General features: G+C 41.3%; 1 protein-coding gene across 1 annotated transcript; it reads left to right on the forward strand.

Annotated features, from left to right (window-relative positions):
* The first annotated feature begins 6,174 nt into the window (after window positions 1–6,174).
* On the forward strand, window positions 6,175–16,944 carry galm (galactose mutarotase). Its single transcript, XM_070916055.1, has 9 exons — window positions 6,175–6,234; window positions 7,459–7,652; window positions 8,243–8,397; window positions 9,877–9,990; window positions 10,538–10,630; window positions 11,982–12,063; window positions 14,710–14,860; window positions 15,421–15,595; window positions 16,560–16,944. Exons 2-9 carry the CDS (start codon window positions 7,466–7,468, stop codon window positions 16,635–16,637), a joined length of 1,035 nt encoding a protein of 344 aa, XP_070772156.1. The 5' UTR covers window positions 6,175–6,234; window positions 7,459–7,465; the 3' UTR covers window positions 16,638–16,944.
* Window positions 16,945–22,453: the final 5,509 nt, after the last annotated feature.

Below are 22,453 nucleotides of genomic sequence, written 5' to 3' on the forward strand. Positions count from 1 at the left end.
AATGGTTAGCTCAGTTTTCATCACTTTAAATCCAAGGAGTAACATTTCCCCTGCAGACTAACATTTTCACAAAACAAGTGACAACAATTATAAAGTTTGGGGATTGTGCAGCAATATTGTTTGACCTAAAATATTTAATTTAATTTGAATGACTCCAGTTACAAATGAAACCACTGGCTAAGGTTGTTGATATAAAAATGCTTTGGGCTTGATTTCTCTGTATCTTTGCCAATCAATGGTGTAAAATGTACTTGAAGACTGAAACCTGAGTCAGAGTTGAACAAAAGTATTAATGGAGCCACATTAACGAATCTGCATGGCATGGCCTAGTCCTAGAACCTTTATTGGATGCTGTCTCTCCGCAAACGGTCCTGAGCTCCTTTAGTAAAAGTTGTACTGTACATAAATTGGGGATGTCTATATGAATATTTGCATTATGTCACGGTTTAAGATGGGTATAGCCAAAACCCATAGAGTGTTGCAGGGATGATGAATTTTTGTCGGCCAACCCAGAAGTTAGCATCGCCAAAGATCGACAAAGAGCCAATGGGATTTTGGATTATTGCAGAAAATAAGCTCCGTGGCAAAACAGAAGTTTATGATACTTACACATTTTGTTCAGCAAGATAATCTTCACTAATGAACACCACTTTTAGGATTTTCCATTGGCAGTCCTAACTAAAGGTGCTCTTTGCATCTGCACGTGTCAGACTGAAGCATGCTAATGTCGCGATCATCTCATATGTGATGGATGGTAGAGATTAGAAAGATAATACTCTGCATTGGCAATGTAGTATTATAACCATTACATTTGGGTTTAGTTACATTGAATGAAGAATTTTGGCTGAGGCTTTTTCAGGCACAAACTTCTGTTTGCTGGTTGTAATTATGACCCAGATGTTGATGAGAATGACGATCATGTTGAAACTGGTACTTAAAGTAACTCTGATATGACATGAATGCAGCATAAAGGCTTTATCGCACCAGCATGTAGGATCAAATGGAATTTGTTTGAACGGTGCAATTGTCACTTTGATATGCACATGCAGGTTAACCAGTAGCAAACTAGTGTTAACTTAAATTATGCTGACTTAAATCCAGAAGGGGTGCAGCCTCATCGGCCACAATGAATAAGCTATCTGAAAACTATCACGTTTTAAAAATTGATTAAAAAAAAAAAATCAACATGCCCAACAAGTCCCCCCCCAAAGTATACAACAATGAAGTGTTTTCTGATCTGAGACCTCTATCATCGGGACAACGCTGTTTGTCAGTGTCTGCCAAAATGAGCGTTTTCTCATCTTGGTTTTGGCCCCCCAAAACAAATTGATTTTAAGCTTTAATTTAGCTTACCACCTTTAATCAAAAATGCCCCCGCAGTTCGGGTCAAAATCCAGAAATTTGAACTGTCAGCAGTGCAGCATTGAGGGAAAAAAAACACACACCACATACGCAGCTTAACGGTGGTAGGCTGCGTGGGTGGGGACTAGGAATCTGCAGCTATATTTGAATGAAAATCTCCATGATAACTCCTTCAAAAATGACTGACAGGTGCCTAGACTTATCTACTGCAACTATGCTTCCTCCAATTGTTAAAGGGTAAGTACTATCAAATGATGTAGGTTTTTTAAAAACCTTTCACTCATCTTGCTGGAATTATTTTGTTACTTTATAGTCTACCCAATTTGGCATTTAGCAAAGTGCTTGCCCAATTGGCTCCAGCGTAACAGCAATAGAACTGACTTACTCTCTTCTGTAAAGGAAGCCTCCTGTGTTATGTTATGCAGAAAACATAATGGAGAAAAGCAAGTCTCCCATCTGACAAAGGGGTCCTATAGAAGCCACTGGCACAACATGTTGAACTGTAACCAGTGAAGTATACAATCATTCTAACACAATAAGCACAACAGTGCTCTAAGCAATTCAGTGTGAATTTATAGTTGGTTAATCATAGGCAACGGGTGAACGTGTGTGTTCTATATAACATGAATAATCTGGCAATGGACATGACAGTTTCGCTCTAATGTTTCATGTAATATCTGTGTTGACATGACTCTGTATACATAACTAGATATCACTTGACATTTTAACTGAACTAAATCTGTATATTTTTCAGAAGGGACGTATTTGACATTTTCTGAGCTTTGTTCGAGACAGAACAATAAAGTTATGCAATGTCTCACCGCCATTTGGTGTCTAATTACTAATCTCTTTTCTCTTTAATTCTTATCGATATATCGACATATATATTAGGATACAGTTGACGCATTGGTGAATAATAATTCGTGTTTTTTGTTCTAATTTAGTTTTTTTGCAGTTAAATTGCAAAAGAATGAAGGGAGATGGACATTTCAAATGCAGTTTGAATGGTAAAAATCTGTTCAGTTCACCACTGTGGAGATATCAATGTCTAAAGTCAAGAAAACTTGTCTTGCCCACAAATTTGAGGGCGTGGGTTTCAAAGAGTATAACATCAGAAGGTGCTGTAGGTGCGTGAGTTCAACATATCGACCCAAAGAAACATACATTGAACATCGGACCCAGGGGAAACCCTTTGAAAGGTTTTTGTCTGTCAGCTGGGGAACATAGGACCCTGGGAACATAGATAAGCTCCCCATTGATGGCATCTGACACAGTTTCTAAAATGACCTTCCCCGTTGTCTTGTCCCGTGAGGGCTTTTTTAGATCTTCTGAAATGAAAGAATCATAGCCAATTCCTCAAGAAATGGAACATGGACAGTTCAGCAGCGTTGGTAGTATGAAACTCACATTGTTAAATTCCTGCTGCTTTTCTGGGCAGATCACAACACTCCTTTATAAAGTCGTCCTCTGCAAATTGGTTTCTGTGATGGGCTCAAAGTCGATAGCATCAGTGATATTAGCAGTTGGGTACCAATGTTGTTCTGGCAGGTTTTAGTCACCTGCTGCAGACCCCTCCTGTTCCTGGGCCTGTCCTACCAGTTGTCTCACTTTTTCCTCTCACTTTTTCCCCATGTAGTACTTGAACGACTTGTGTTTTCTTTCACAAATATCATATTACATTATAGTCCTATATTCCTTCATCATAAGTTAGTAAATTAAACAGACACACTTCACCCTTAAACACTGTCAAATAAAAAGTAGTCATTTTACCACCATGTCTGGACTTTCTCTGCATTCACTGCCCACTTTTTGCTTTCTTGGTACTGCTGCCATGTCTAGCGAGTTGGTGGTGTAGCCTCTTTGGCAGAGAGAAGTGGTTTTGCACCTGCCAATCATGAAAGAAGTACGTGATGAACAGGGGCTGCATTCACAAAACCGCAACAGCTGCTAAAAGTAGCTCCTCACTGGCTGAGTTAGGATGAAACAACTAAAAAAAGAGACATAGTAAATAAGGAAATAAGGATTCAATCAGCTCACCAACAAGTTAAATCAATCCAATAACAGGAGATGATGGTTGTTGATCTCCACTAGTTGGAGGAAAAATGCAGTCATCAAACCAAAAATGCAGTCTTCAGCTCAGACCTCACCTTACCTCACAGCTGCCATGAATTAATAACCGCAATAAATGTATAAATAAAGCTGATTTCATGGCCATTCTCAAAACATAGCTTTCGAGTATCACTTTAGCCTTCTGCAACTTCCAAATATAACCATTTGATTGCAGGACACTTTGCGTTACCAGTGGTGGCACATCCAGCTGTCTGCTGCTTGTCAGGCTGTTTAGTCTCACATGGCCAGACCTATCTCCACACTTCGGAGAAAGGTCTGGCTCAACCCATTATCATTCTGGGACAGGAGAAAAATGTCCAGGATGTAGCAACGTGCCGTGACGTGCCCACAGACAACTTTGCAGCATTGTGTTCATTTGAAATTTAGTGGCACTTTTGAGACCCTCCCGTGATTCATCTTGCGGTGAATGGTGAATTGAGACTCCTTTTCTTGCGGATGCTGGAGCAAGTTGTTCTTCCATATCTATAAAAAAATGACAATGGGCCAGTTTCTGCCAGGCGACAGACTGTGGTTTCAGCTCTAAGTCCAGTTAAGTCCTGGCCTGGTTGAAAGAGATGCTTTCTCAGGTGTTCACCACAGACTCACCTACACACATTGACAAATAGATTGGACATGGATTTGGCATCTACAGTTGACCAAACACCGTTTTTTGTTCATCAGTGTCAGTTGGTTCTCATGAATGTCAGGCACAGCCACTCACATCACCCATCAGCCCACCACTAGAACATCTGCGCCTTCACCACCACACATTTCTCAAATTCCATCATCACATTGGGCTGAACATAGCACTGACACAGGACACATTCATTGCACTCAAGCATCTCTCAAGCCTAACTGCAAACCAGTGTACATTAAGCAGTATCCACTGTCTGCTGAAGAGGAACGCAGGCTTGGCCCCAATCACTGATGCATGGCTGGAACCAAAGGTGTACCGACTACATCGCCATTTAACACACCTGTTAATCCTAGCGCCAAGGCCAAACATGGCAGAGTGGAGGTTGACGCAGGATCCTAGATCCCCATTCCAGCAAAGGACGCAGTTTTTCACTGTCGTAGATTTTAACATCTGCATTCCTGTTCATCCACACACTCAGCCAATCTTTGCTTTCACCTTTAAAAGGGAAGCAGCACACACTCACAAGTCTCCCCCTAAGGACTAATCGACTCCCCCGCAGCTTTTTCTGCTGTAGTTACAGCAACATGGGCTAGGCTTTGCACCACCTCCAGGTGGTTCTTGTGCTGATTCAGTATGTAGATGACTTGTTGCTCACTGCTGCTGCAACATCTGGCTAAATGTGGACACAAAGCTTCATCGTCGAAACTGCAATATTATTAGCACAAGAACAGGGAGGAGGGTTACAGGCCTTTGCTGCTAACTGTTTAAGACGCTGTTGTGGTTCAAGGCAGGCCTGCTTGCTTAAGAGCTGTGGCTGCTTGTGCAATGATGTCACAGGATGCCGAAAGATTAGTAGTCACACATGTAAATGTTGTAAATGTGTCTTTTGTACGTACTCTCATTTCTAAACTGATGCCACTTTCTACTCTTGAATGGGAGCACCGGTACTGTATCATTTCACCCCCGGGGATCAATAAAGTATTTCTGATTCTGATTCTGATGCCCTCGTTCTACACACACCACGCATCAGGTCACCACCATTTGAAACAATCTGACATCTCAACACAAGTGGTTATGAAAACACATTGACTGCTATTGCTGCCACCTCCTCAACGTCTAATCCAGCACAGTTGTTACATAAATTGTTACATACAAACTCACCAAAACACCAACATACTGTGCCCGAGCCCCCTTTTTATTGATGGTTCTTGTTCCAAACCGAGTGACTCTGTGTATCAGTGTGGCTACAGTCTGTGCCTGACTGGGTTATAGAAGTTCACTCACTTCCTCATAGCTCAACTCAAGCTGCTGAATTACTCGCTCTTACCAGGGTGTGTACACTCATGGCTGGACAAATTGTAACTATTTAAGTTATGACATGCTATGCATTTGGTGTAGCTGATTGATTTTGGTCAACTTCGGCAATGAAGAGGTTTTGTATCAGCTGATGGTAAACCTATTTTACCATTACCTGCTAAATTGTCTATAGTTAAAACAAAAGGACATTGTTCATCAGGCCCAGAGGAGGTCAGAGGTCACGCTTTTGCAGACTCAGCGGCTAAATATGTTACTGTCAATCACTCTCAGCCTCCTTTTCTAGCTGAGCAACAGGTGTCAGCTTTCTCCGTGTTTCAGGCAGGTTATTTAGAGCATACTATTGATCTTCTGGGACCAGTCGTTCAAAAACTGTTATCAGAATCAGATCAGCACATTAGCAAATAAGGAGAGAGAGCAGAATAACTGAGAGACATGGCCGTGCGTAGTATTTCCATCTGACAATATCAAGAAATGCATCACATTGTGACTGATATGAAACTTAAACAACAACCATGAAGTTAGCCCACTGTGACACCGGACCTCAAATTACACTAATAAGGTACATTCATATCTTGTGTCAGCATGGGCTAGGCTTTTTGAACATCAGTGTGATGCTTCTTTTTTTTTTTAACAACCAATCATTGTTCAGGCGATTTCATGTCATAAATCTACACACTCCGATACAGTAGGTGGCGGTACGCATATTTTACGTTGGTTTGCGATCCGCCAATAAACGCAAAGAAGAAGGAGGAAGTGGAACGTAAACATGTCAAGGTCCAAAATCCTGTGACTTGATGAAGTGTTCTGAGGTGAGACGCAGTGTAATGAACCACAGTTGTTGTTGCAGCAGCTAGCTAAGATGTGTCATGTTCGTTGATTGCAGAGATATGTTGGTTGTCTACAGTTAACTTACTGTATGACGTTAGTTAACAGCAGTTAACATACTGCGTGTGTGTGTGTTTACCTGTGACTACAGATATACACGCGCTGACACCGCATTGGTCGCCGCTGTTCATTACGGCGATGCGTCAACTCGGGTCACGTACATTTACGTGGGATTCCAATGGCTTTTGGATTATTACAGAAAATAAGTTCCGTGGCAAAACAAAAGTTTATGACACTTAACACGTTTTGTTCAGCGAGATAATCTCACTAATGAACACCACTTTCATGAGTTTTGAAGCGTAAATGGAATCGCCAGAAGTAAAAAGCTAACGTTAGGCTATAAAGGAACTACACCACGGTCGCATTACTTCAACGTCACCACCACTGAGCTTCATTTTTAAGAGAATATAGATAGATAGTGATATATAGACAGATAGATATAGAGTATAAACACAACAAGGCTGTAAAGGCGGACTAGTGAGTAGACGACTTTCCGTGTTCGCCATGAAGACGTTTAATGTCCGCGACAACCTCTGTAGTCTCATTTAGCCGCTTGTTAGCAACCGCCTTTCTTAAGACACGTAAAAGCCTCAAAATTCACGAGTGGGGTATCTGCTGGCGTATTTTATGTCGCAGAACAAAACGTTGAAGTCTCTTAAGGTTGTGTGTAACCACAGACCTTATTTCGGGCAGGGAACCGGAAGTGCGAAAATGCTAACTAATTTCCCTGTTTTAGGACTTATTCCTGCACCACTCCACCTAAAGAATGTTAAAATGTCACAGTTACGAAGAACACAAAATGAAGATACAGAAAATGATATGGCCACATAAAAATGATGGCAAACTAATGACACAATTCTATAATACTAAACAACAGTAATAGCAATAGTAATATCAATATGGAAGCAGAAAATAAGTTTGTGATTTTTGTGTGTGCGTGTGCGTGCGTGCATTTGGGGGATATAGGCGTGTACACATATTTGACTACTGAACAATGGTAATTATACATGTATGAGTGAAACAAAATCAAATATGGAAACATGAAGAACAATAAATAAAGAACAGTTAGTCGCTTCTGGTAAAAGCGTCAGCTAAAGCAGTGAAGAGTGATGTCCCGTTCTATTCTGCGCCGTTGTGGTTGTTGTAAGGTCTAAGATGACTCAGGTAAGCCATCAGCAGTGGGGAGAGGTGTCCGGCCTGGGCAGTGTGGACCTGTGGGTCCTCCAGTCCTCCCAGGTGCAGGTGGAGGTTATCACCCTGGGTGCCATCATCAGATCTGTGGTCTGCAGAGGGAAAGATGGTCAGAAGGAAGACGTAGTCCTGGGCTACGACGACCTGGAAGGTAGGAAGGAAAACAACTGTTTTCTTCCGCATACAGCTCTGGGCTGCTTCAAAAAAGTGCCAAAATGAATGAGATGGTTTGATTTTAGAATGAAATAATACCTGAAGATTATGTTGGCCAGGGCCAGGCGTTCTAAACAGAGTTTGTGGAAATGTTCTGCTGGGCTACCCCACAAATTGAAAGATTGGAGTGGAAATTATCTTATTATAGACCTGAAAAGTAGAATTGAAGTAACTTTTGTATTAAAGGCATACTTACATGTGGCTTTCAGAATTTAAATAGAAAATGTCTGCATCCATATTCATGGTGACTGTAAGACGATAGGTACCAGTCTTTATTCTACCCCAGATTGTTTCTTGTATTTATTATTTTTGTATGTATTGAACAAATTTACATTGGTCATCGCACTCTAATCACAGAAATAAGGTGTTGCTGTGTTAAAACGAAATGAAATCTATGACATACTATGTGAGCTTGCATTTGATGGAACAATAGTGGGAGGTGCTTCTGGAAAGAGCTGAGACAGAGTAAGTGAGACCAGGCATTACATTGGAGGAGGTGAATAAGAATAGCCTGTGTTGTGTTGTCAGGTTATGTGTCAGATAAGCGGTACCTGGGAGCTACAGTGGGCCGTGTGGCCAACAGGATTGCGCGGGGACGCTTTGTAGTGGAGGGAAAAGAGTTCCAACTAGATGTCAATAATGGACCTAATTCACTGCATGGAGGGCTGCAGGGCTTCAACAAGGTAAGACCAAGTGAAAATGTTGTTTGTGTTTCATCAACTTGAATGAGCTTGTTGAAAGCATATAGCAATTTCTGTCGAACCTGTAGAGTGGGAAACTATTTGTTTTCCCTCTTTGTACTTGTTTGTCATAAGTTTCGCCACCTGGGTTGCGGGTTCTTGGTCTATTCATTCCAATGGGAGAAGTGAACACAGATTACAGATTATGACCGATTCTTTCGTCCCGTAGTCACTGAAGTAAATGTTGGACTCATTTTTCACAAGCCACAAATCCTCAGAACATTCTGACACTGAAATGGCATTTTTCAGACGGACAAATCTGGAGAAAATTAACTTTGTTCGAGACCTGTCTCTGGCTCAGCAACACACTCTCGCGAGATCTGGCATCACCTCTCGACTGCTGGTGCTGAACCAGCGGTGAAGTGACCACGCCCACTTAGGAGACAGGAAGTGTATAGCATTTCACACCATTGGCACAGCTTGTAATGCGTCATCTTCTGTTATAGAGTGTCTGTGATGAAAGTCATAAGGATTCATCCTCTGGGAACCATGAATGTCTGTACCAAATTGTGTGCCAATCCATGTTGAGATACTCACCAGAGATGAGAACTATGGGAAACACTGTGGTGGCACGAGATGTAAAGTCAAGGGATCACCAAAGTCAATTGGATTCATCCCCTGGTGACCACATGTCTGTATAATGTCTGTATTTCATGACAATCCATCCAATAGCTGTTGAGTTATTTCAGTTTTGGCTGAAGTTGTGTACCGGCCAACCAACAGGCCGACAATCCCATTGCCACTAGCACGGCTTAAAACAACAAAATCCGGAAAAGAACAGTTGCCAGTTATTGCACATACATTTCACAACCATCATGACATATTCAGCAGATGTCTGATGTCTGTTAGCAACGCAGATTAAATGGTTAAAACAAACTACATCATTGTGGCTGTGGTTATTGGTTTGAAAAGTAGGAACTAAAAGAAGTGAGAGCAGTTAAAGAGGTAATAGCCCACTGTACAGTCCCTGTTAACACAATGCATCCTTCGCTACAAGCACCGCAACAGAGTTTTTAAAGGTATTATCAACATTGATATTTGAGAGTTTGAAAAAAAAATCCATTGACTATATGTATATATATCGATATTCACGCTATATTATTCACACGATATTCATGTTATTAAACACATCACATAAAGACAGACCTGTTTCATTTTGTTATTAAAGAATTGTGACAAAGTTAGGAGGAAGATATTCACCTGATTGGTCTGAGTCAGACTGCTGAAGCTTCATATTTATATATAATTGTATATCCACTGAATATATATATGCAGGTGTTCTTCCTACACCATCACTTCCCGTGTGCTACTCGTGTGCTTCCTGCAATTGTAGTATTTCATTTGACATAAGCTGTTTATCTCACTTTATAACCCTATATGTATATACTGTATAATACTGTATGTATGTATGTGTCTCTTCAGGCTATCTGGCTCGCTACAGCAGTGGAAGGTGGTGTACAGCTGAGTCATACTAGTCCAGATGGAGACCAGGGTTATCCTGGAGAGGTTCAGGTCTCTGTCTCCTACACCGTACAGGTAAACACATCCGATTCATTGCTTCACAGCTCCGTAGCTGAGCACCCTCAAAGCATCGCAAATGGCTTTCTACTGGGATGATGGCAAGACACTGAACCCGAACTTGCTCTGGATGGAGGCCAGCACCTTGCATGGCGGCTCGGTCGCCATCGATGTGTGGAATTGTGTGTGAATGAGACGCTTTGGGAACTGTTAAGGTTGAAAAGTCAATTTATCTGACTGAAGAGTTTTGTCTCATGGCCCCAATTAAACAACCTTGTATGAAAAAGGTCCCAGATTTGATAGATTTTGAGTAATTACAGCACAAAATTAGGAGGACCTCTTATTCCCCAAAGAAATGTGTCTTAAACATGGCAAAATATTATATTTATTGTGTTGTTTAATTGTTTCACTGAGTTTAGAAAACTTTCTCGAACTTAAAAGAACAACAATCCACTGGGGGTTTTTTTCAGCCCAGAAATTTAATTGATTTTGCATGTAAATAAATGGTTTAATGGTTAATGGGTAAATGGATGCCAGTTCAGCAAGATGTTTGTTGTGTGTTCAGGGGGAAACACTCACAGTTGAATACCAAGCCCGGTCTACAAAAACCACCCCCATCAATCTCACCAACCACTCCTACTTCAACCTGGCTGGACAGGTAAGAGCTCATGATCAGCTGGATGATCACATCCAATATGCAAGAGGGCCACTGTTCCAATTCACCATTAATTATGATCATCTTTAAAGGTCCCATATTCTGCTCATTTCAGTTCTATATTTTTATTCTGGGACTCCACTAGAGCAGCTTTGCATGATTCACAGTTGAAAAAAGTCCTTACGTATCTTGTCCTGGCCCTTTCTGCAGCCCCTCAGTCCCCCCCTCTGTCTGGAACAAGCCATTTTAGACAAACTGAACAACCTCCAAACACTTGAAGAGTAGTTCCTGAGCAGAGCGCTCCAATAACTCAGACAGACTGAGCGGGTGGATGAGCGTCCCTGTACTTGGTGGACGTGCTGTGATTGGAGCAGATGACCTGCTGGGGGGCATGGCTGAGTGCGGTGACTGTGTAGTTGTGACATCACAACCTTACAGAAGTTTAAAGGCACAGTGTCTGAATATGGGCTATGTGCATTTCTCTTTGGACTGAGCGTTTTGATGCTTTCCCAGTATTTATACAGCACCGAGACCTGCTTTATAATCAGACAAGACACGGAGATCTCACTTTCTACAATATGGGACCTTTAAATGTATTGGGATTTAAGCTGGAGAACGGCAATACTGAGGGAGGAAAAGCTGAGCTAGACGAGGGAATACAAGGGGAAAGAAGAGGTTGGTTGAGTTAGTTAGTTTATTAGCAGGCAGGCTTTATTTATTCAGGAGATCTCAGATCACAATTCACTCACACAAAACAATCGTCACACACACACAGCCACACTATTAATTCAAACAATCACAAATATTATTGAAAATATAAGCTAGTAAAGCTGGTCTGAGACAGAGCCCAGGTTTAATCGTTGATTAAAGAAAGAGTTAAATTTACAACATTCAGGATGCATTCAGATCAAATCAGGCGTTCAACGTGTGGCCCCGGAGCTCCCGACGTCAGGTTGTGTTTCTCGGCAAGACCGGATTTGGTCTGAATGCAGCCTTGGTGTCCAACTGGGGACACAACAAAGTCAACTCGTGGAGCTTCCAAAGAGGACTCCTCCTCTGGGAGGAATGAAAGTGGATGGTATTAAAAAAAAAAAAAAAATCAATTCATACATTTGAATATATTTCTTGATTTCTTGTGTTCAAGTGCCCTGATGGTGGCACTACTGTAGAGTACAGGACCATGAATATCCATAACATATTTCATTGTATTCAGCAGTTGTAAAGATATGTTGTGTTGAATGCATGGATGGATGGATTGGCAAATTAACTGAAATCTCTGATGTCAACACTTATGTCCCTCTCCTCTGTGTGTGTGTGTGTGTGTGTGTGTGTGTGTGTGTGTGTGTGTGTGTAGGGTGCAACAGATATCTACGACCACCAAGCATCCATCACTGCTCAGTCCTACCTGCCTGTGGATGACACATCGATTCCTACAGGTAGGTTCCTCATTTATGTATGTGCATTGATGCTCTTTAAATGCATCAACTGCAAAACTGATAACAATTATTTTATGGCTTATTAACAATAAGTTAATGTTTGTGTGCTTTGAAAAAAAAGCTGTATTATGGAATGCTATGAAAAAGTATCATTTTACATGATGACTTTTGGTCCCATTTGAGAAAAAGTGAAGATACAAATGAGCGCTTTTTGCCCAGTGGTATCATTAAATTGTTCGCATTGGGTTTCTTAAAAGGTGCAAACTAGGGGTGTCCTGCTGGCCTAATGGTTCAAGACTCATGCTATATAACTGCAACATTCCAGGCTTGATTCCAGCTTTCGAACCTGTGCTGCATGTCCAACCCCCTCCTCTCTTGCACTCTTTATAGCTGTCCTGCAACTAGTCACTAAAAAGGACAGGAAGTGCCAAAAACCATCTCTATCATCTTGCATGTAAATAACAGTGAATCAATTGAGCCACATTTTGAGATTGAGAAGAGTCAACATATGACTTACAAGATGTGTTAATCAGAATGTGTTACTATCAAGACACAGCAAGCTCCTATCTTTCAACATTCAGAGCACAGTGCTCTTTTTCTACCTAACTATTAGCGTTCTCGCTGCCGCAATATTCCTGGCTTTGTGTTTGTGTTGAATCCACCTTCACTGTGTGGTTTGTACAGTCTGAACTTTAATTATTGTGTATGTTTCCCACCATGCCACTGTTGACACAGAAGTGTGGAAGCATGAACACTTGTACTTTTTGTGTGGGAGTGTGTTCTTTCGTGCTCTGTCAGACAAACGTTCTCATTACTCTGCAATTAGCTTTGGTTTCCCCTGGCGACAGAGAAGCTAATGACTATTTATTTATATCACAGGATCCGTGTTAGAATGGAAATTCACCTCAAGGGTTCAATTAGAACAAAAACTTAAAAAATATGGAAATCAATTCTGTGTCACATAGTTAAAGGTAGAGGGCTGTAATTCAAGCCTTTCCCAGCCTCTGTGAGGGATTGGACAGTATTGTCCCAGAGTACGTCAACACTAAGCCACTTTCCATTTCAGCCCTCCATTTTTCTAACCCAAAAACAGAAGGGTAGAAATCTGGTCATGCTGGCTTGGCGTTTTAGTGTGTTCAGGTAAAACAGAGCTTTTGCAAAACACCGACATAAGCTGCCCACCGCGGGGGCCGTGTGACAACTCTGTGTCGCCTCTAACTTTCTCTGTGATCACACATTTCAAACGTCGTCAAAGAGCAGCAATACGTCCCGCTTATACTACGTCCATCTGCTCATGCACATACGGCATCAGAGAGACAGTGGTGTTCCCAACCTTAGGGTCCCAACCCCCATCATGGGTCGCCAAAGCTCCAGGGGTTTATATGTAAAATATAATATACATGCATTTCTGTGAAGAAGACAACGTAAAAACAGAAAGTAAAAATGGTCTGATACATTGCAATATCCACGGGAAATACATAGATAATAGAACATTTTATACACATTGCTAGTTTTACACAAACTTCCTGCAGGTATTAAGTTCACTATTTAGGTTCATTGAACAGTCAATTCTTCTGTGCTGTTATTGGTTGTTATGCAATGAATATAATGAAATATGCATAAAAATATTTCGAAAGAAAAAGGCTAACTTTTCCCCCTTTTTTGTAATTGTATGTGGGTGGGGGGACAGTGGGGGTCGTCAGTGCATATACAATGGTAAAGTAGGGGTCCCTTCAGAAAAAGGTCAGGAACCACTGGTGTAGCTGATGAAACACTTGGAACCCTTTTGTTTTAATTACAGTTTGCTTTGACATGTTCATTTGGACAACGCTAATTTGTAAAACTGACAAGATGATATGATTATATCAATTATACAATGCCACTGAAAGTCAGTAAACAATCATATTGAATTATTACTCTACCCCCTTTTGGTGCGGGACCCAGTGATGCTTGTTGCTACAGATGCAGATACAGAATAATTCCCTCACACCCTCAGTTAAAGCAACAGCAGGCAAAATTATTGAATTATAATTCTGGTTGAAATAACTAATTTTGACCATTGCATGTCACTAACATTATCTAATTGAAGGGGCTTCTTTAAAAAAGAATATGTGTCTGTGAGCACCCGCTCCCTTTGTATTTAGTCTTTTAAAAACCTGGACCATGTCTGACTCAAACTCAACATCAGGGTTAGCTAGCTCGTAACTGGCCAATCACATCGACTCTGTACAAACAAGGGCGTTCTCCAGAAGGTCCCATCTTCCGGATTGGAGTGTGGATCAGAACAGTTGGAGGAGAGGAATCAAAACACAGAACCCCTGATTACCCTGACATTTTTTTTAAAGGAACCCTTCAATTAAATATTGTAATAATATTGCCTACTGCAGCTTTAAGGTATGGGTGTTCGACAGTGTTAAATTAATGTAATCTGTTACTTATAGCCTCTGAATGAAAGCACAGATTGATAATCTGCTGGAAAAATAGAACACTTTAACATGTTTCCTCGTCTTTATGCTGCAGAATAAGAGCAGGTATAAATTAGACAATGTGGAAGTCCCGTTTGATTATTAATACGTGATTTCTATGTGAGGATAAAGTTTGTTCAGTGATACACAGTCACCATTCAATAACCCAATCTATCCACAGGAGAGATCAGAGGAGTAGAAGGCACGCCCTTTGACCTTAGAAAGACTGTTCTGATTGGCCCTCGGCTGAGGGATGTTCCGGGTCCAGGGTTTGACCACAATTTCTGTCTGTCGTCACCTGGAGACGCCTGGACAGAGAGGCATGCTGCCAGGTTAGAAGTCATTTTGTTTCTCACAAACACAACTGAGCCTGATTTGTACTTCCGCGTTCCCTGCGCCGCAGCTTAACCTGCACCTCCCTTGGAAATGCAGCTACACGTCGCAGCGATGCAGACCCCAACAACTGTGACTGGTCGACTTGGTAGCATTGCGTTTCCTCCTACGCATTTCCTGCTCCCTCTTCTTGTCTCTCAGTGGCCGGACAAGCACAGGGAATTCATCCGACGTCTTCTCTCTTGTCTGCGTTTGCAGTAATTCCAGTAAAAGTAACTGTCGCTCAACATTTATCAGCTCCAACTTAAACATGGCCTGCTCGGGTGCAGTCGCCATTGTTTGATGTGCAAGAAGAAACCAGAAGAAATTCAACACTGTTTCATAGAAACCTCACCGCCAAATAGAGCGACACAAACGCACCAGTATAAATGCTCACAACAGCGTAGGCCACTTGCGTAGATTCAACGTTGAAGTATACATCAGTCTTTACAATCACTACACACACTACACACACCTTTAATAAAGTCTGCCAGGAAAAACTTTCCTTTCCTCACCCCAGAGTGTGCCACCCAGCCAGTGGGCGTGTCCTGGAGGTTTCTACCAGCCAACCAGGAGTCCAGTTCTACACTGCCAACTTCCTGGATGGCTCTATGACAGGAAAGGGCGGAGCCAGGTACAGGAAGCACAGCTCCTTCTGTCTAGAGACACAGAATTGGCCTGATGCTGTCAACCAGGTATGATGATAATGGATAGAAACTGGAGATCTGTTGTTTATTATATTATTGAGAGGGTTGAAATTGCAAGTTTCCTTTAATGTAATAAGTAGGGTGAACAGGCTGTGGCTGGGGTGGGTTTGTCTTTTAGTATCCTTTGGGCTCTGCGCAGACACCTCACCTCACCAATATCACTAATGCTCAGTAGATGGGTACCAGTGATGTCCTGGGGGGGTTTTAAATCACCCGCTGCAGAGCCCTCCTGTCCTGGGTCGTGCACATCCCATGCCAGTTTGTAATGTTTCCAGTCAGGATGCTTTCTGTTGCTCCTCTGTCAACAAGAACTTGGCACAGGAATTTTGCCTTCTCAAGAAATACAGTCGTTTCTGAGCTGCGCCGCTGTTGAATGCGTAGCTCTGTCATATCAAAGAGATATATACAAATATGTTGTTAGTGTTTTTATCACTGACAGGTAGATTAAACATATTGCAGATAAGAGAGTCTGTGGATAGAGATACAGAGCGTAAAGCTCTCTGAGGCAAATTAGTCAATTGTGATATTGGGATATACAGTATGAAAAGCACTGACTTGAGTTGACAAGTTTGACAAGTTTGTGCTTGACCGACAGCTAAGTCAGACAAACAAAGAGGAGAGGTGTAACTGTAGCTTACATGCTAAAAACAATAGTACTGAAGAATAGGGACCATTCAGTATTGTTTTATGTCATGCTTCTCAGTTGGTTAGTTTTCATAAAAAAAAGAATAGTGATAATTTTTCACACCCCTACTACCAGTGTGTTAACCTGTCAAATCTCCTGCAACCCTGTCTGTCTGTATTTCAAGAAACCCCATGTAAGGTTCTGACCAAACAGATATATATCATATGTAGTGTGTGTGTGTGTGTGTGTGTGTGTGTGTGTGTGTGTGTGTGTGTGTGTGTGCGTGTGTGTGTGTGTGTGTGTGTGTGTGTGTGTTTGTGTTTTCAGCCTTCATTTCCTGACTGTCTTCTGCGTCCTGGTGAGGATTACCAACATGTCACTCGCTTCACCTTCACCACTGTCTGAGCTGCCCTCTACCAACAGCAGGGCAGAAAAGAAGAACATTGGGATTTTTTTTTTTTTAAATGGAAAAAGGAAATGCATTCATGAATTGTACATATCGAGTTTCACGACTCTGTAATTGTCGTCATTTGATGCAGATTCTTGTACACTAGTGCTGTTATGGCTGCCAATAATTACAGCCTTGTGCATATGGGTGCACTGACATGATGCTGATGCCAGTGGTAATGGGCTATATGTAATGTGATTTATGATCCTGTGCCATTCCATTTTTACATTAAACAAAAAAATAATAAAGAGCTTACTCACTCAAGCAGGTTATTGCCATTTGTTACAATTTGTTCTTTTTTTTTTTTTGCATCAGAGCTGTCCCTGTCCACTGATTGTAGTCCATCTGTCCTCATCTCTACACAGGCTGAAATATTCCTAGAACATCAAGTGAGGAGGCAGGTTTGGGTGAGAGGGCATCCTACTACTCTGCCAAGAGACATGTTGTGTTGCTACGGCAACCTCTTATCCATCACTCAGAGATGCTTTTAACAGCTGAGATTGCGTAGAAGTAGTGAGTCTCGCTGCCCCAGAGATGGAGAAACGAACAGAAAATTGATCTCCATCGAACACTGGCTGTTTGGCTAACTGACGTTCCTTGTTTGACTGTAGGGAGCAGAGCCTTCACTGTCCACATCATGAAACTGCAGCTGAATGTCATGCAGGGAGGAACGAGGGGAAACACTCTCAGGTAGTTCAGTTTATTTCCTACCATAAGCTGGTTCGTCTTTCTTGCTATTTTGTTAATATATAAGGAGGCCTGTGATGTTTTCAGTCTTGGCAGTGTTATTAATCAATTTTACCATGATTTACTTCAGTTTAAAATATTGACAATGGTTCTAGCGTGTTACTATTATTCTGTCACTTCTGCCACATTTGTCTCAAAGGATAGGTTCACAATCTTAAAACAATAGGCAGGTGCCCATATGAACATTGAAACAGGCCGTTAAGATATCCCCTCATAATGTGCTTTCATTGTAAGTGATGGGGCACGAAATCCACAGTCCTCATTTTGTGCACACGTCTTCCAAAGTTACAGTCTTTTTAGAACAAAATCCCCTCTTTGTGTTTCCATGGACAGTGTTTCCTCGTTGAACTGTGGTGGAGGGACAGTAACAAAAATAGTTCATAGTTAATACATTTCATATAAAGTTGGATGTGTAAGAGACTAACTCAATAGCTTTTGCTGTTATTAATATAAATAATTATATAGTATGATGTAATAAAACGCTGCTATTAAGAGTGAAAATTAGAAAATACATATATTATTGAAAATCTTTTAATTAAAACATCAAGGACTGCACCTCCGGACAAGGCAGTCTAAATTCAGCCCAGATTCCCATATACTAGGTAGACATGGCATTCTTGCCCCAAAACCGAAGCAATGTATTGGCGTCAATCTATATATGATGACAATATATTATGACAAATGGTTTTAATGGATGACTTCAGATCAACAAAACAAGCCTGGGAGAAAAAAAACCATTTCTATTAATGAAATGAAAATTTAAAAATACCATTTCCATTATCACTACATTTGATAGAAGCTAAAATCATGACCAAGCACTAACCCCCTGCTCTGAAAAGTGAAGCCAATGCGGAAGTGCCTTAATCCTGCATTCTTTCTAATGGCCAGCAGGGGGCGACTCCACTGAAAAAAAGTCTGATTGTATAGAAGTCTATGAGAAAATGACCCGAATTCTCTCTTTATTTATTACCTCTGTAAACATTTTCCTAATGAGTTTATGGTCTCAATCGCTGGTTTCAAGTCATGTTCAATACAGCATGGTGTTCATTTTGTAAATGATGGTCCCATTTAGAGTAAAACAGCCGATAAAGCAGGGTATGCTTTAGGGCGTGACTACCTTGTGATTGACAGGTTGCTTGGATTTAAACTATTATATTATATAAACTACTACTAAACGGCAAAAAAGCTCAGTTTACATTTTCACTTTCAAGTTAAGGATACGAATTTCAAATTCACATTTAATTTAATTTTAATCATGGCAGTACAAGCTTTCATTTTCATTTTGGCCGTAGTGATTCATTGTCAAAAATGAAAATGGGGGCGCCCCAGTATCTCACCTGGAAGAGTGCGTACCAAGGCTTAGTCCTTACCGCAGCGTCCCAAGTTCGAATCCAGCCCAGCCAGGCCTGTTGTTACATGTTATCCCACCTGTCTCTCTCTACTGTCCTATCATATAAAGCAGAAATGCCAAAAAAAATGTTTTAATGACATTTTTTTTTTTTTTACAATTTCATTTTAATGGTAGCATCCCTTAACTTCCACATAAAAGGTTTCCAGCCATGTTATTGAATAACTTTCTCATAATCAATTTGCAATACACATAATAATGTAATTGCAAATAGTAAAGCATATAATTGGTATTCCTTGTGTCATTGTATGAAACCATATGGACAGATCAGAGTTTCAGGGTCGAATATATAGTGACAAAAGCCTGTTTATTGAAAAACATTTACAGGGGAGTTGCAGTGAAAAGCAGTCCTGAGAGAGTTTGTGACCATTCTCAAAATGTGTGTGTGTGTGTGTGTAATCAGCCATTTTACTGTGCTGACACTACCACTATCCCCACCATCTGTTCCTTACTGTACAACTGCTGGAAGTCTTAATAATACATGATTATTGATTTACAGTGCTGTTACATTGTTAAGTGGCTCTAAAAAAAAAAAAAGTGATGATCAGTGAATGATCAGTACGAAAATATGTAGGTGTAAATCGATCCAAAGAGCAACACGTGCCTTAAAAAAAGAATGCTGAAAAGAAGGAATGATGTGAAGGGGGAGAGAGAGCTAGCAGGAGCGAACAGAAAACTGATGAGGTGGTGAGTGGGAAGGAGAACCTGGCATTTAGCTGCACTCTGTAACAGTAAGAGAGAGAGAGAGAGCAGGGCTGAGCATGAATCATGTGAAACTGCGCTGGAAGCAAAGATCGTCAAGATTTTTATTTTAAAATTCAGATGTTTATGTATGACATTACAATGTAAGGCTGAGAGAAGGAATACATGGGTAAATCCTTAATTTCAGCTTTATTTTGAGGACAAAGAGCAATTCAAGTCAACCAGTCTGTTAATGAAATACAATGGTGTGTATGCAGCATTGCCAGACTCTGGTAGCTGTACCTGTACTAGTTATCAGTATAGCCCACCCACCCACACTACCTGTCCAGCAACAGCAGACAGACTATGGTGTCAGGCAGATGGTGAATGTCGACAAGCATCGAGGAGCCAAGGAGCCAGATATTGATTTCAGGGTAAATACATCAGGTGGACAGAAACATGACCCCAAATGAATGCTATGTTGTTCCATGTCTGCCGGATGTAAAGGTAGGCAATAGACTGTTGCAGGGATGACGTATTTTTGTAGGCAGACCCTGAAGTTAGCATCCCCCTGGTTCTCTCGATAAAAAGCCAATGGGATTCTTCCATGGGATTTTGGATTATGGCAGAAAATAAGCTCCGTGGCAAACAGACATTTATGATACTCACATTTTTTTTTCAGCGAGATTAATCTTCACTAATGAACGCCACTTTTATGAATTCTTAAGCATAAATGGAATCGCCAGAAGTAAAAAGCTAACGTTAGGCTGTAAAGGAACTCCACCACGGTCGCATTACTTCAACGTCACCACCGCTGAGCTTCACTTTGAAGAGAACATAGATAGATATAGATATACAGACAGATAGATATAGAGTATAAACACAACAAGGCTGTAAAGGCGGACTAGTGAGTAGATGACTTTCCGTGTTTAATGTCCGCGACAACCTCTGTAGTCTCATTTAGCCACTTGTTAGCAACTGCCTTTTTTAAGACACGTAAAAGCTTCGAAATTCACGAGTGAGGGTATCTACTGACGTATTTTATGTCGCAGAACAAAATGTGTAAATCTCTTAAGCTTGTGTTAATCACAGACCTTATCTCAGGCATCTAACCAAAAACCCATTCAAAAAACCCGTTGACTTCCAGTCGAGGGAACAGGAAGTGTAAAACTGCGAACTCATTTTTTCCGGGTTTTAGGACTCATTCCTGCAGCACTCTATTAACTGTGAAACAGTAAAGTAAACTGATCAGTGCACAGTTGGCAACATGAGAGGAAGACCAGAGCCGGCCGGCCGGCCGGCCCAACCAACCACATGACCAGTGTGAGCGGCCACTGAGGGGAACAAGTGAAGTGGCAGCCGCTAGCGAGTTGATCTTGGTAATTAAATCCCCTCGACTAACTTTTTTGATCAACAAATAATTTTACCTGTACTACCTGTGCCACGTCACTGTATAGATAACCTGGCTGTGTGCCCCCTTACCAGACAAACTACATTCTTTAGCCCCCACTGCTGGTAAAACTGAAAAGCTTCCACATGTAGTTCAGTTCAGTTTCCAACGGAAAAAAAGGGTCAATTTCCTGTTTCCTGTGGACTGACAGGTCACTTATTGCCACCTGCATCATCAGGCTGCTTGAACCCACAAGGGGAAATCAATGAAAAGTGTTCATTGATTTCCACACCACACCAACAGCTTGGAGCTGAAAGGATCCTAATTGTGCTTTACACATGGTTTGCTAGAATTTTGGGACATTATCAGATATTTGCTTATGGTTCGAATGAGGTTCAGAATCCATGGATTGTTACAGTCAGGATATGTACATAGTCAGGTCCAGTGCACACAATACACATTGTCAGCCGCTTCACATTTTTAAGATTAGTTTTTGTGCACTTTGATCACCTGCACGATGATGGGAATATGTAAATAGAATAGGTAAAGCCAGTTGGCTCTGATGGGCTGTTACACAACCTGTAACATACACAACACAATCCAGCTCATTTGGAAACCTACTGTACTTGGATGGAGGAGCCTGTGACCACACGTTTGGATACTACCGTTCTGAGGTAAGCACTTTTGTTTTCAGTGATGCCAGTTGAAATGTCGCATTTTAAGCTACAGTAATGTTACCTTGCACAAATCAACAAAACATTGCGTTACCAGCTAACTTCTTTTGTCTGCCATTGACGCACATCAAATTATTGCAACGCTAAGCCACGGCTAAGCAGCAACAACAATCACTTAAACTCGTGGAGGTAGTGTTTCTTAATTTAACCTTTATGTAGACAGGTAATCTCATTGAGACACGGGGCTTCAAGAGGTGTTGGCAGGGTTTTTGCCAATGCCATGTTCTTTTGACTTTTTGCAAGGCCCCCACGGCAGCCTTAATTTAAAATATCTGAAAGATGCATCCCCCCCCCCACCCCCACTCCATTTCAATCTCAGAGTACACCACAATTCTTCATTTACATGTTAAAATTGTCAACAGCTTGTTCTCACCCCAGACACCCCAAACAGGGGGAGGGTACCTTTTTCATCTCACTTGAGGTTTGCAGGCCTGAGATGTGTTGTGTTCATATTCCGTACAACAGACTTTAAAGCTTATGCTCATACTGGTGCAAAAACTTAAACTCTTTAACAATACCCACATTATATATATTTAGATATACCCCAGGGTTAGCACCGTTAGTCTGTAACGGTGACACCGATTAAAAGCTGGCTGTGCTGCCAAGGAAAGAAAACTCTAACAATAATTAAACAGTTCTGTATGTATGTAAGCTGATATAATTACTGACATCATTACCCTCTCCACTCCCCACCCATTATTAATGTGTGCATGTGTGTGTGAATTTGTATGTGCGTGTGTGAATCACACCCTTTTGGAAGTATTAAGTGGAGGGATCATTTGAACGGTCTCGTCTTTCAGCTGCACTGTTGTC

Source organism: Enoplosus armatus, chromosome 12 (genome assembly GCF_043641665.1).
Source record: "Enoplosus armatus isolate fEnoArm2 chromosome 12, fEnoArm2.hap1, whole genome shotgun sequence".
NCBI classification, from domain to species: Eukaryota; Metazoa; Chordata; class Actinopteri; order Centrarchiformes; family Enoplosidae; genus Enoplosus; species Enoplosus armatus.

Excerpts from the sequence above, each read along its gene's own strand:
- galm (XM_070916055.1), top strand. The coding sequence starts at position 7,466 with ATGACTCAGGTAAGCCATCAGCAGTGGGGAGAGGTGTCCGGCCTGGGC. Across the intron at positions 12,064-14,709 it reads TGACACATCGATTCCTACAG|GAGAGATCAGAGGAGTAGAA; the intron begins GTAGGTTCCTCA and ends ATCTATCCACAG. Across the intron at positions 14,861-15,420 it reads ACAGAGAGGCATGCTGCCAG|AGTGTGCCACCCAGCCAGTG; the intron begins GTTAGAAGTCAT and ends TCCTCACCCCAG.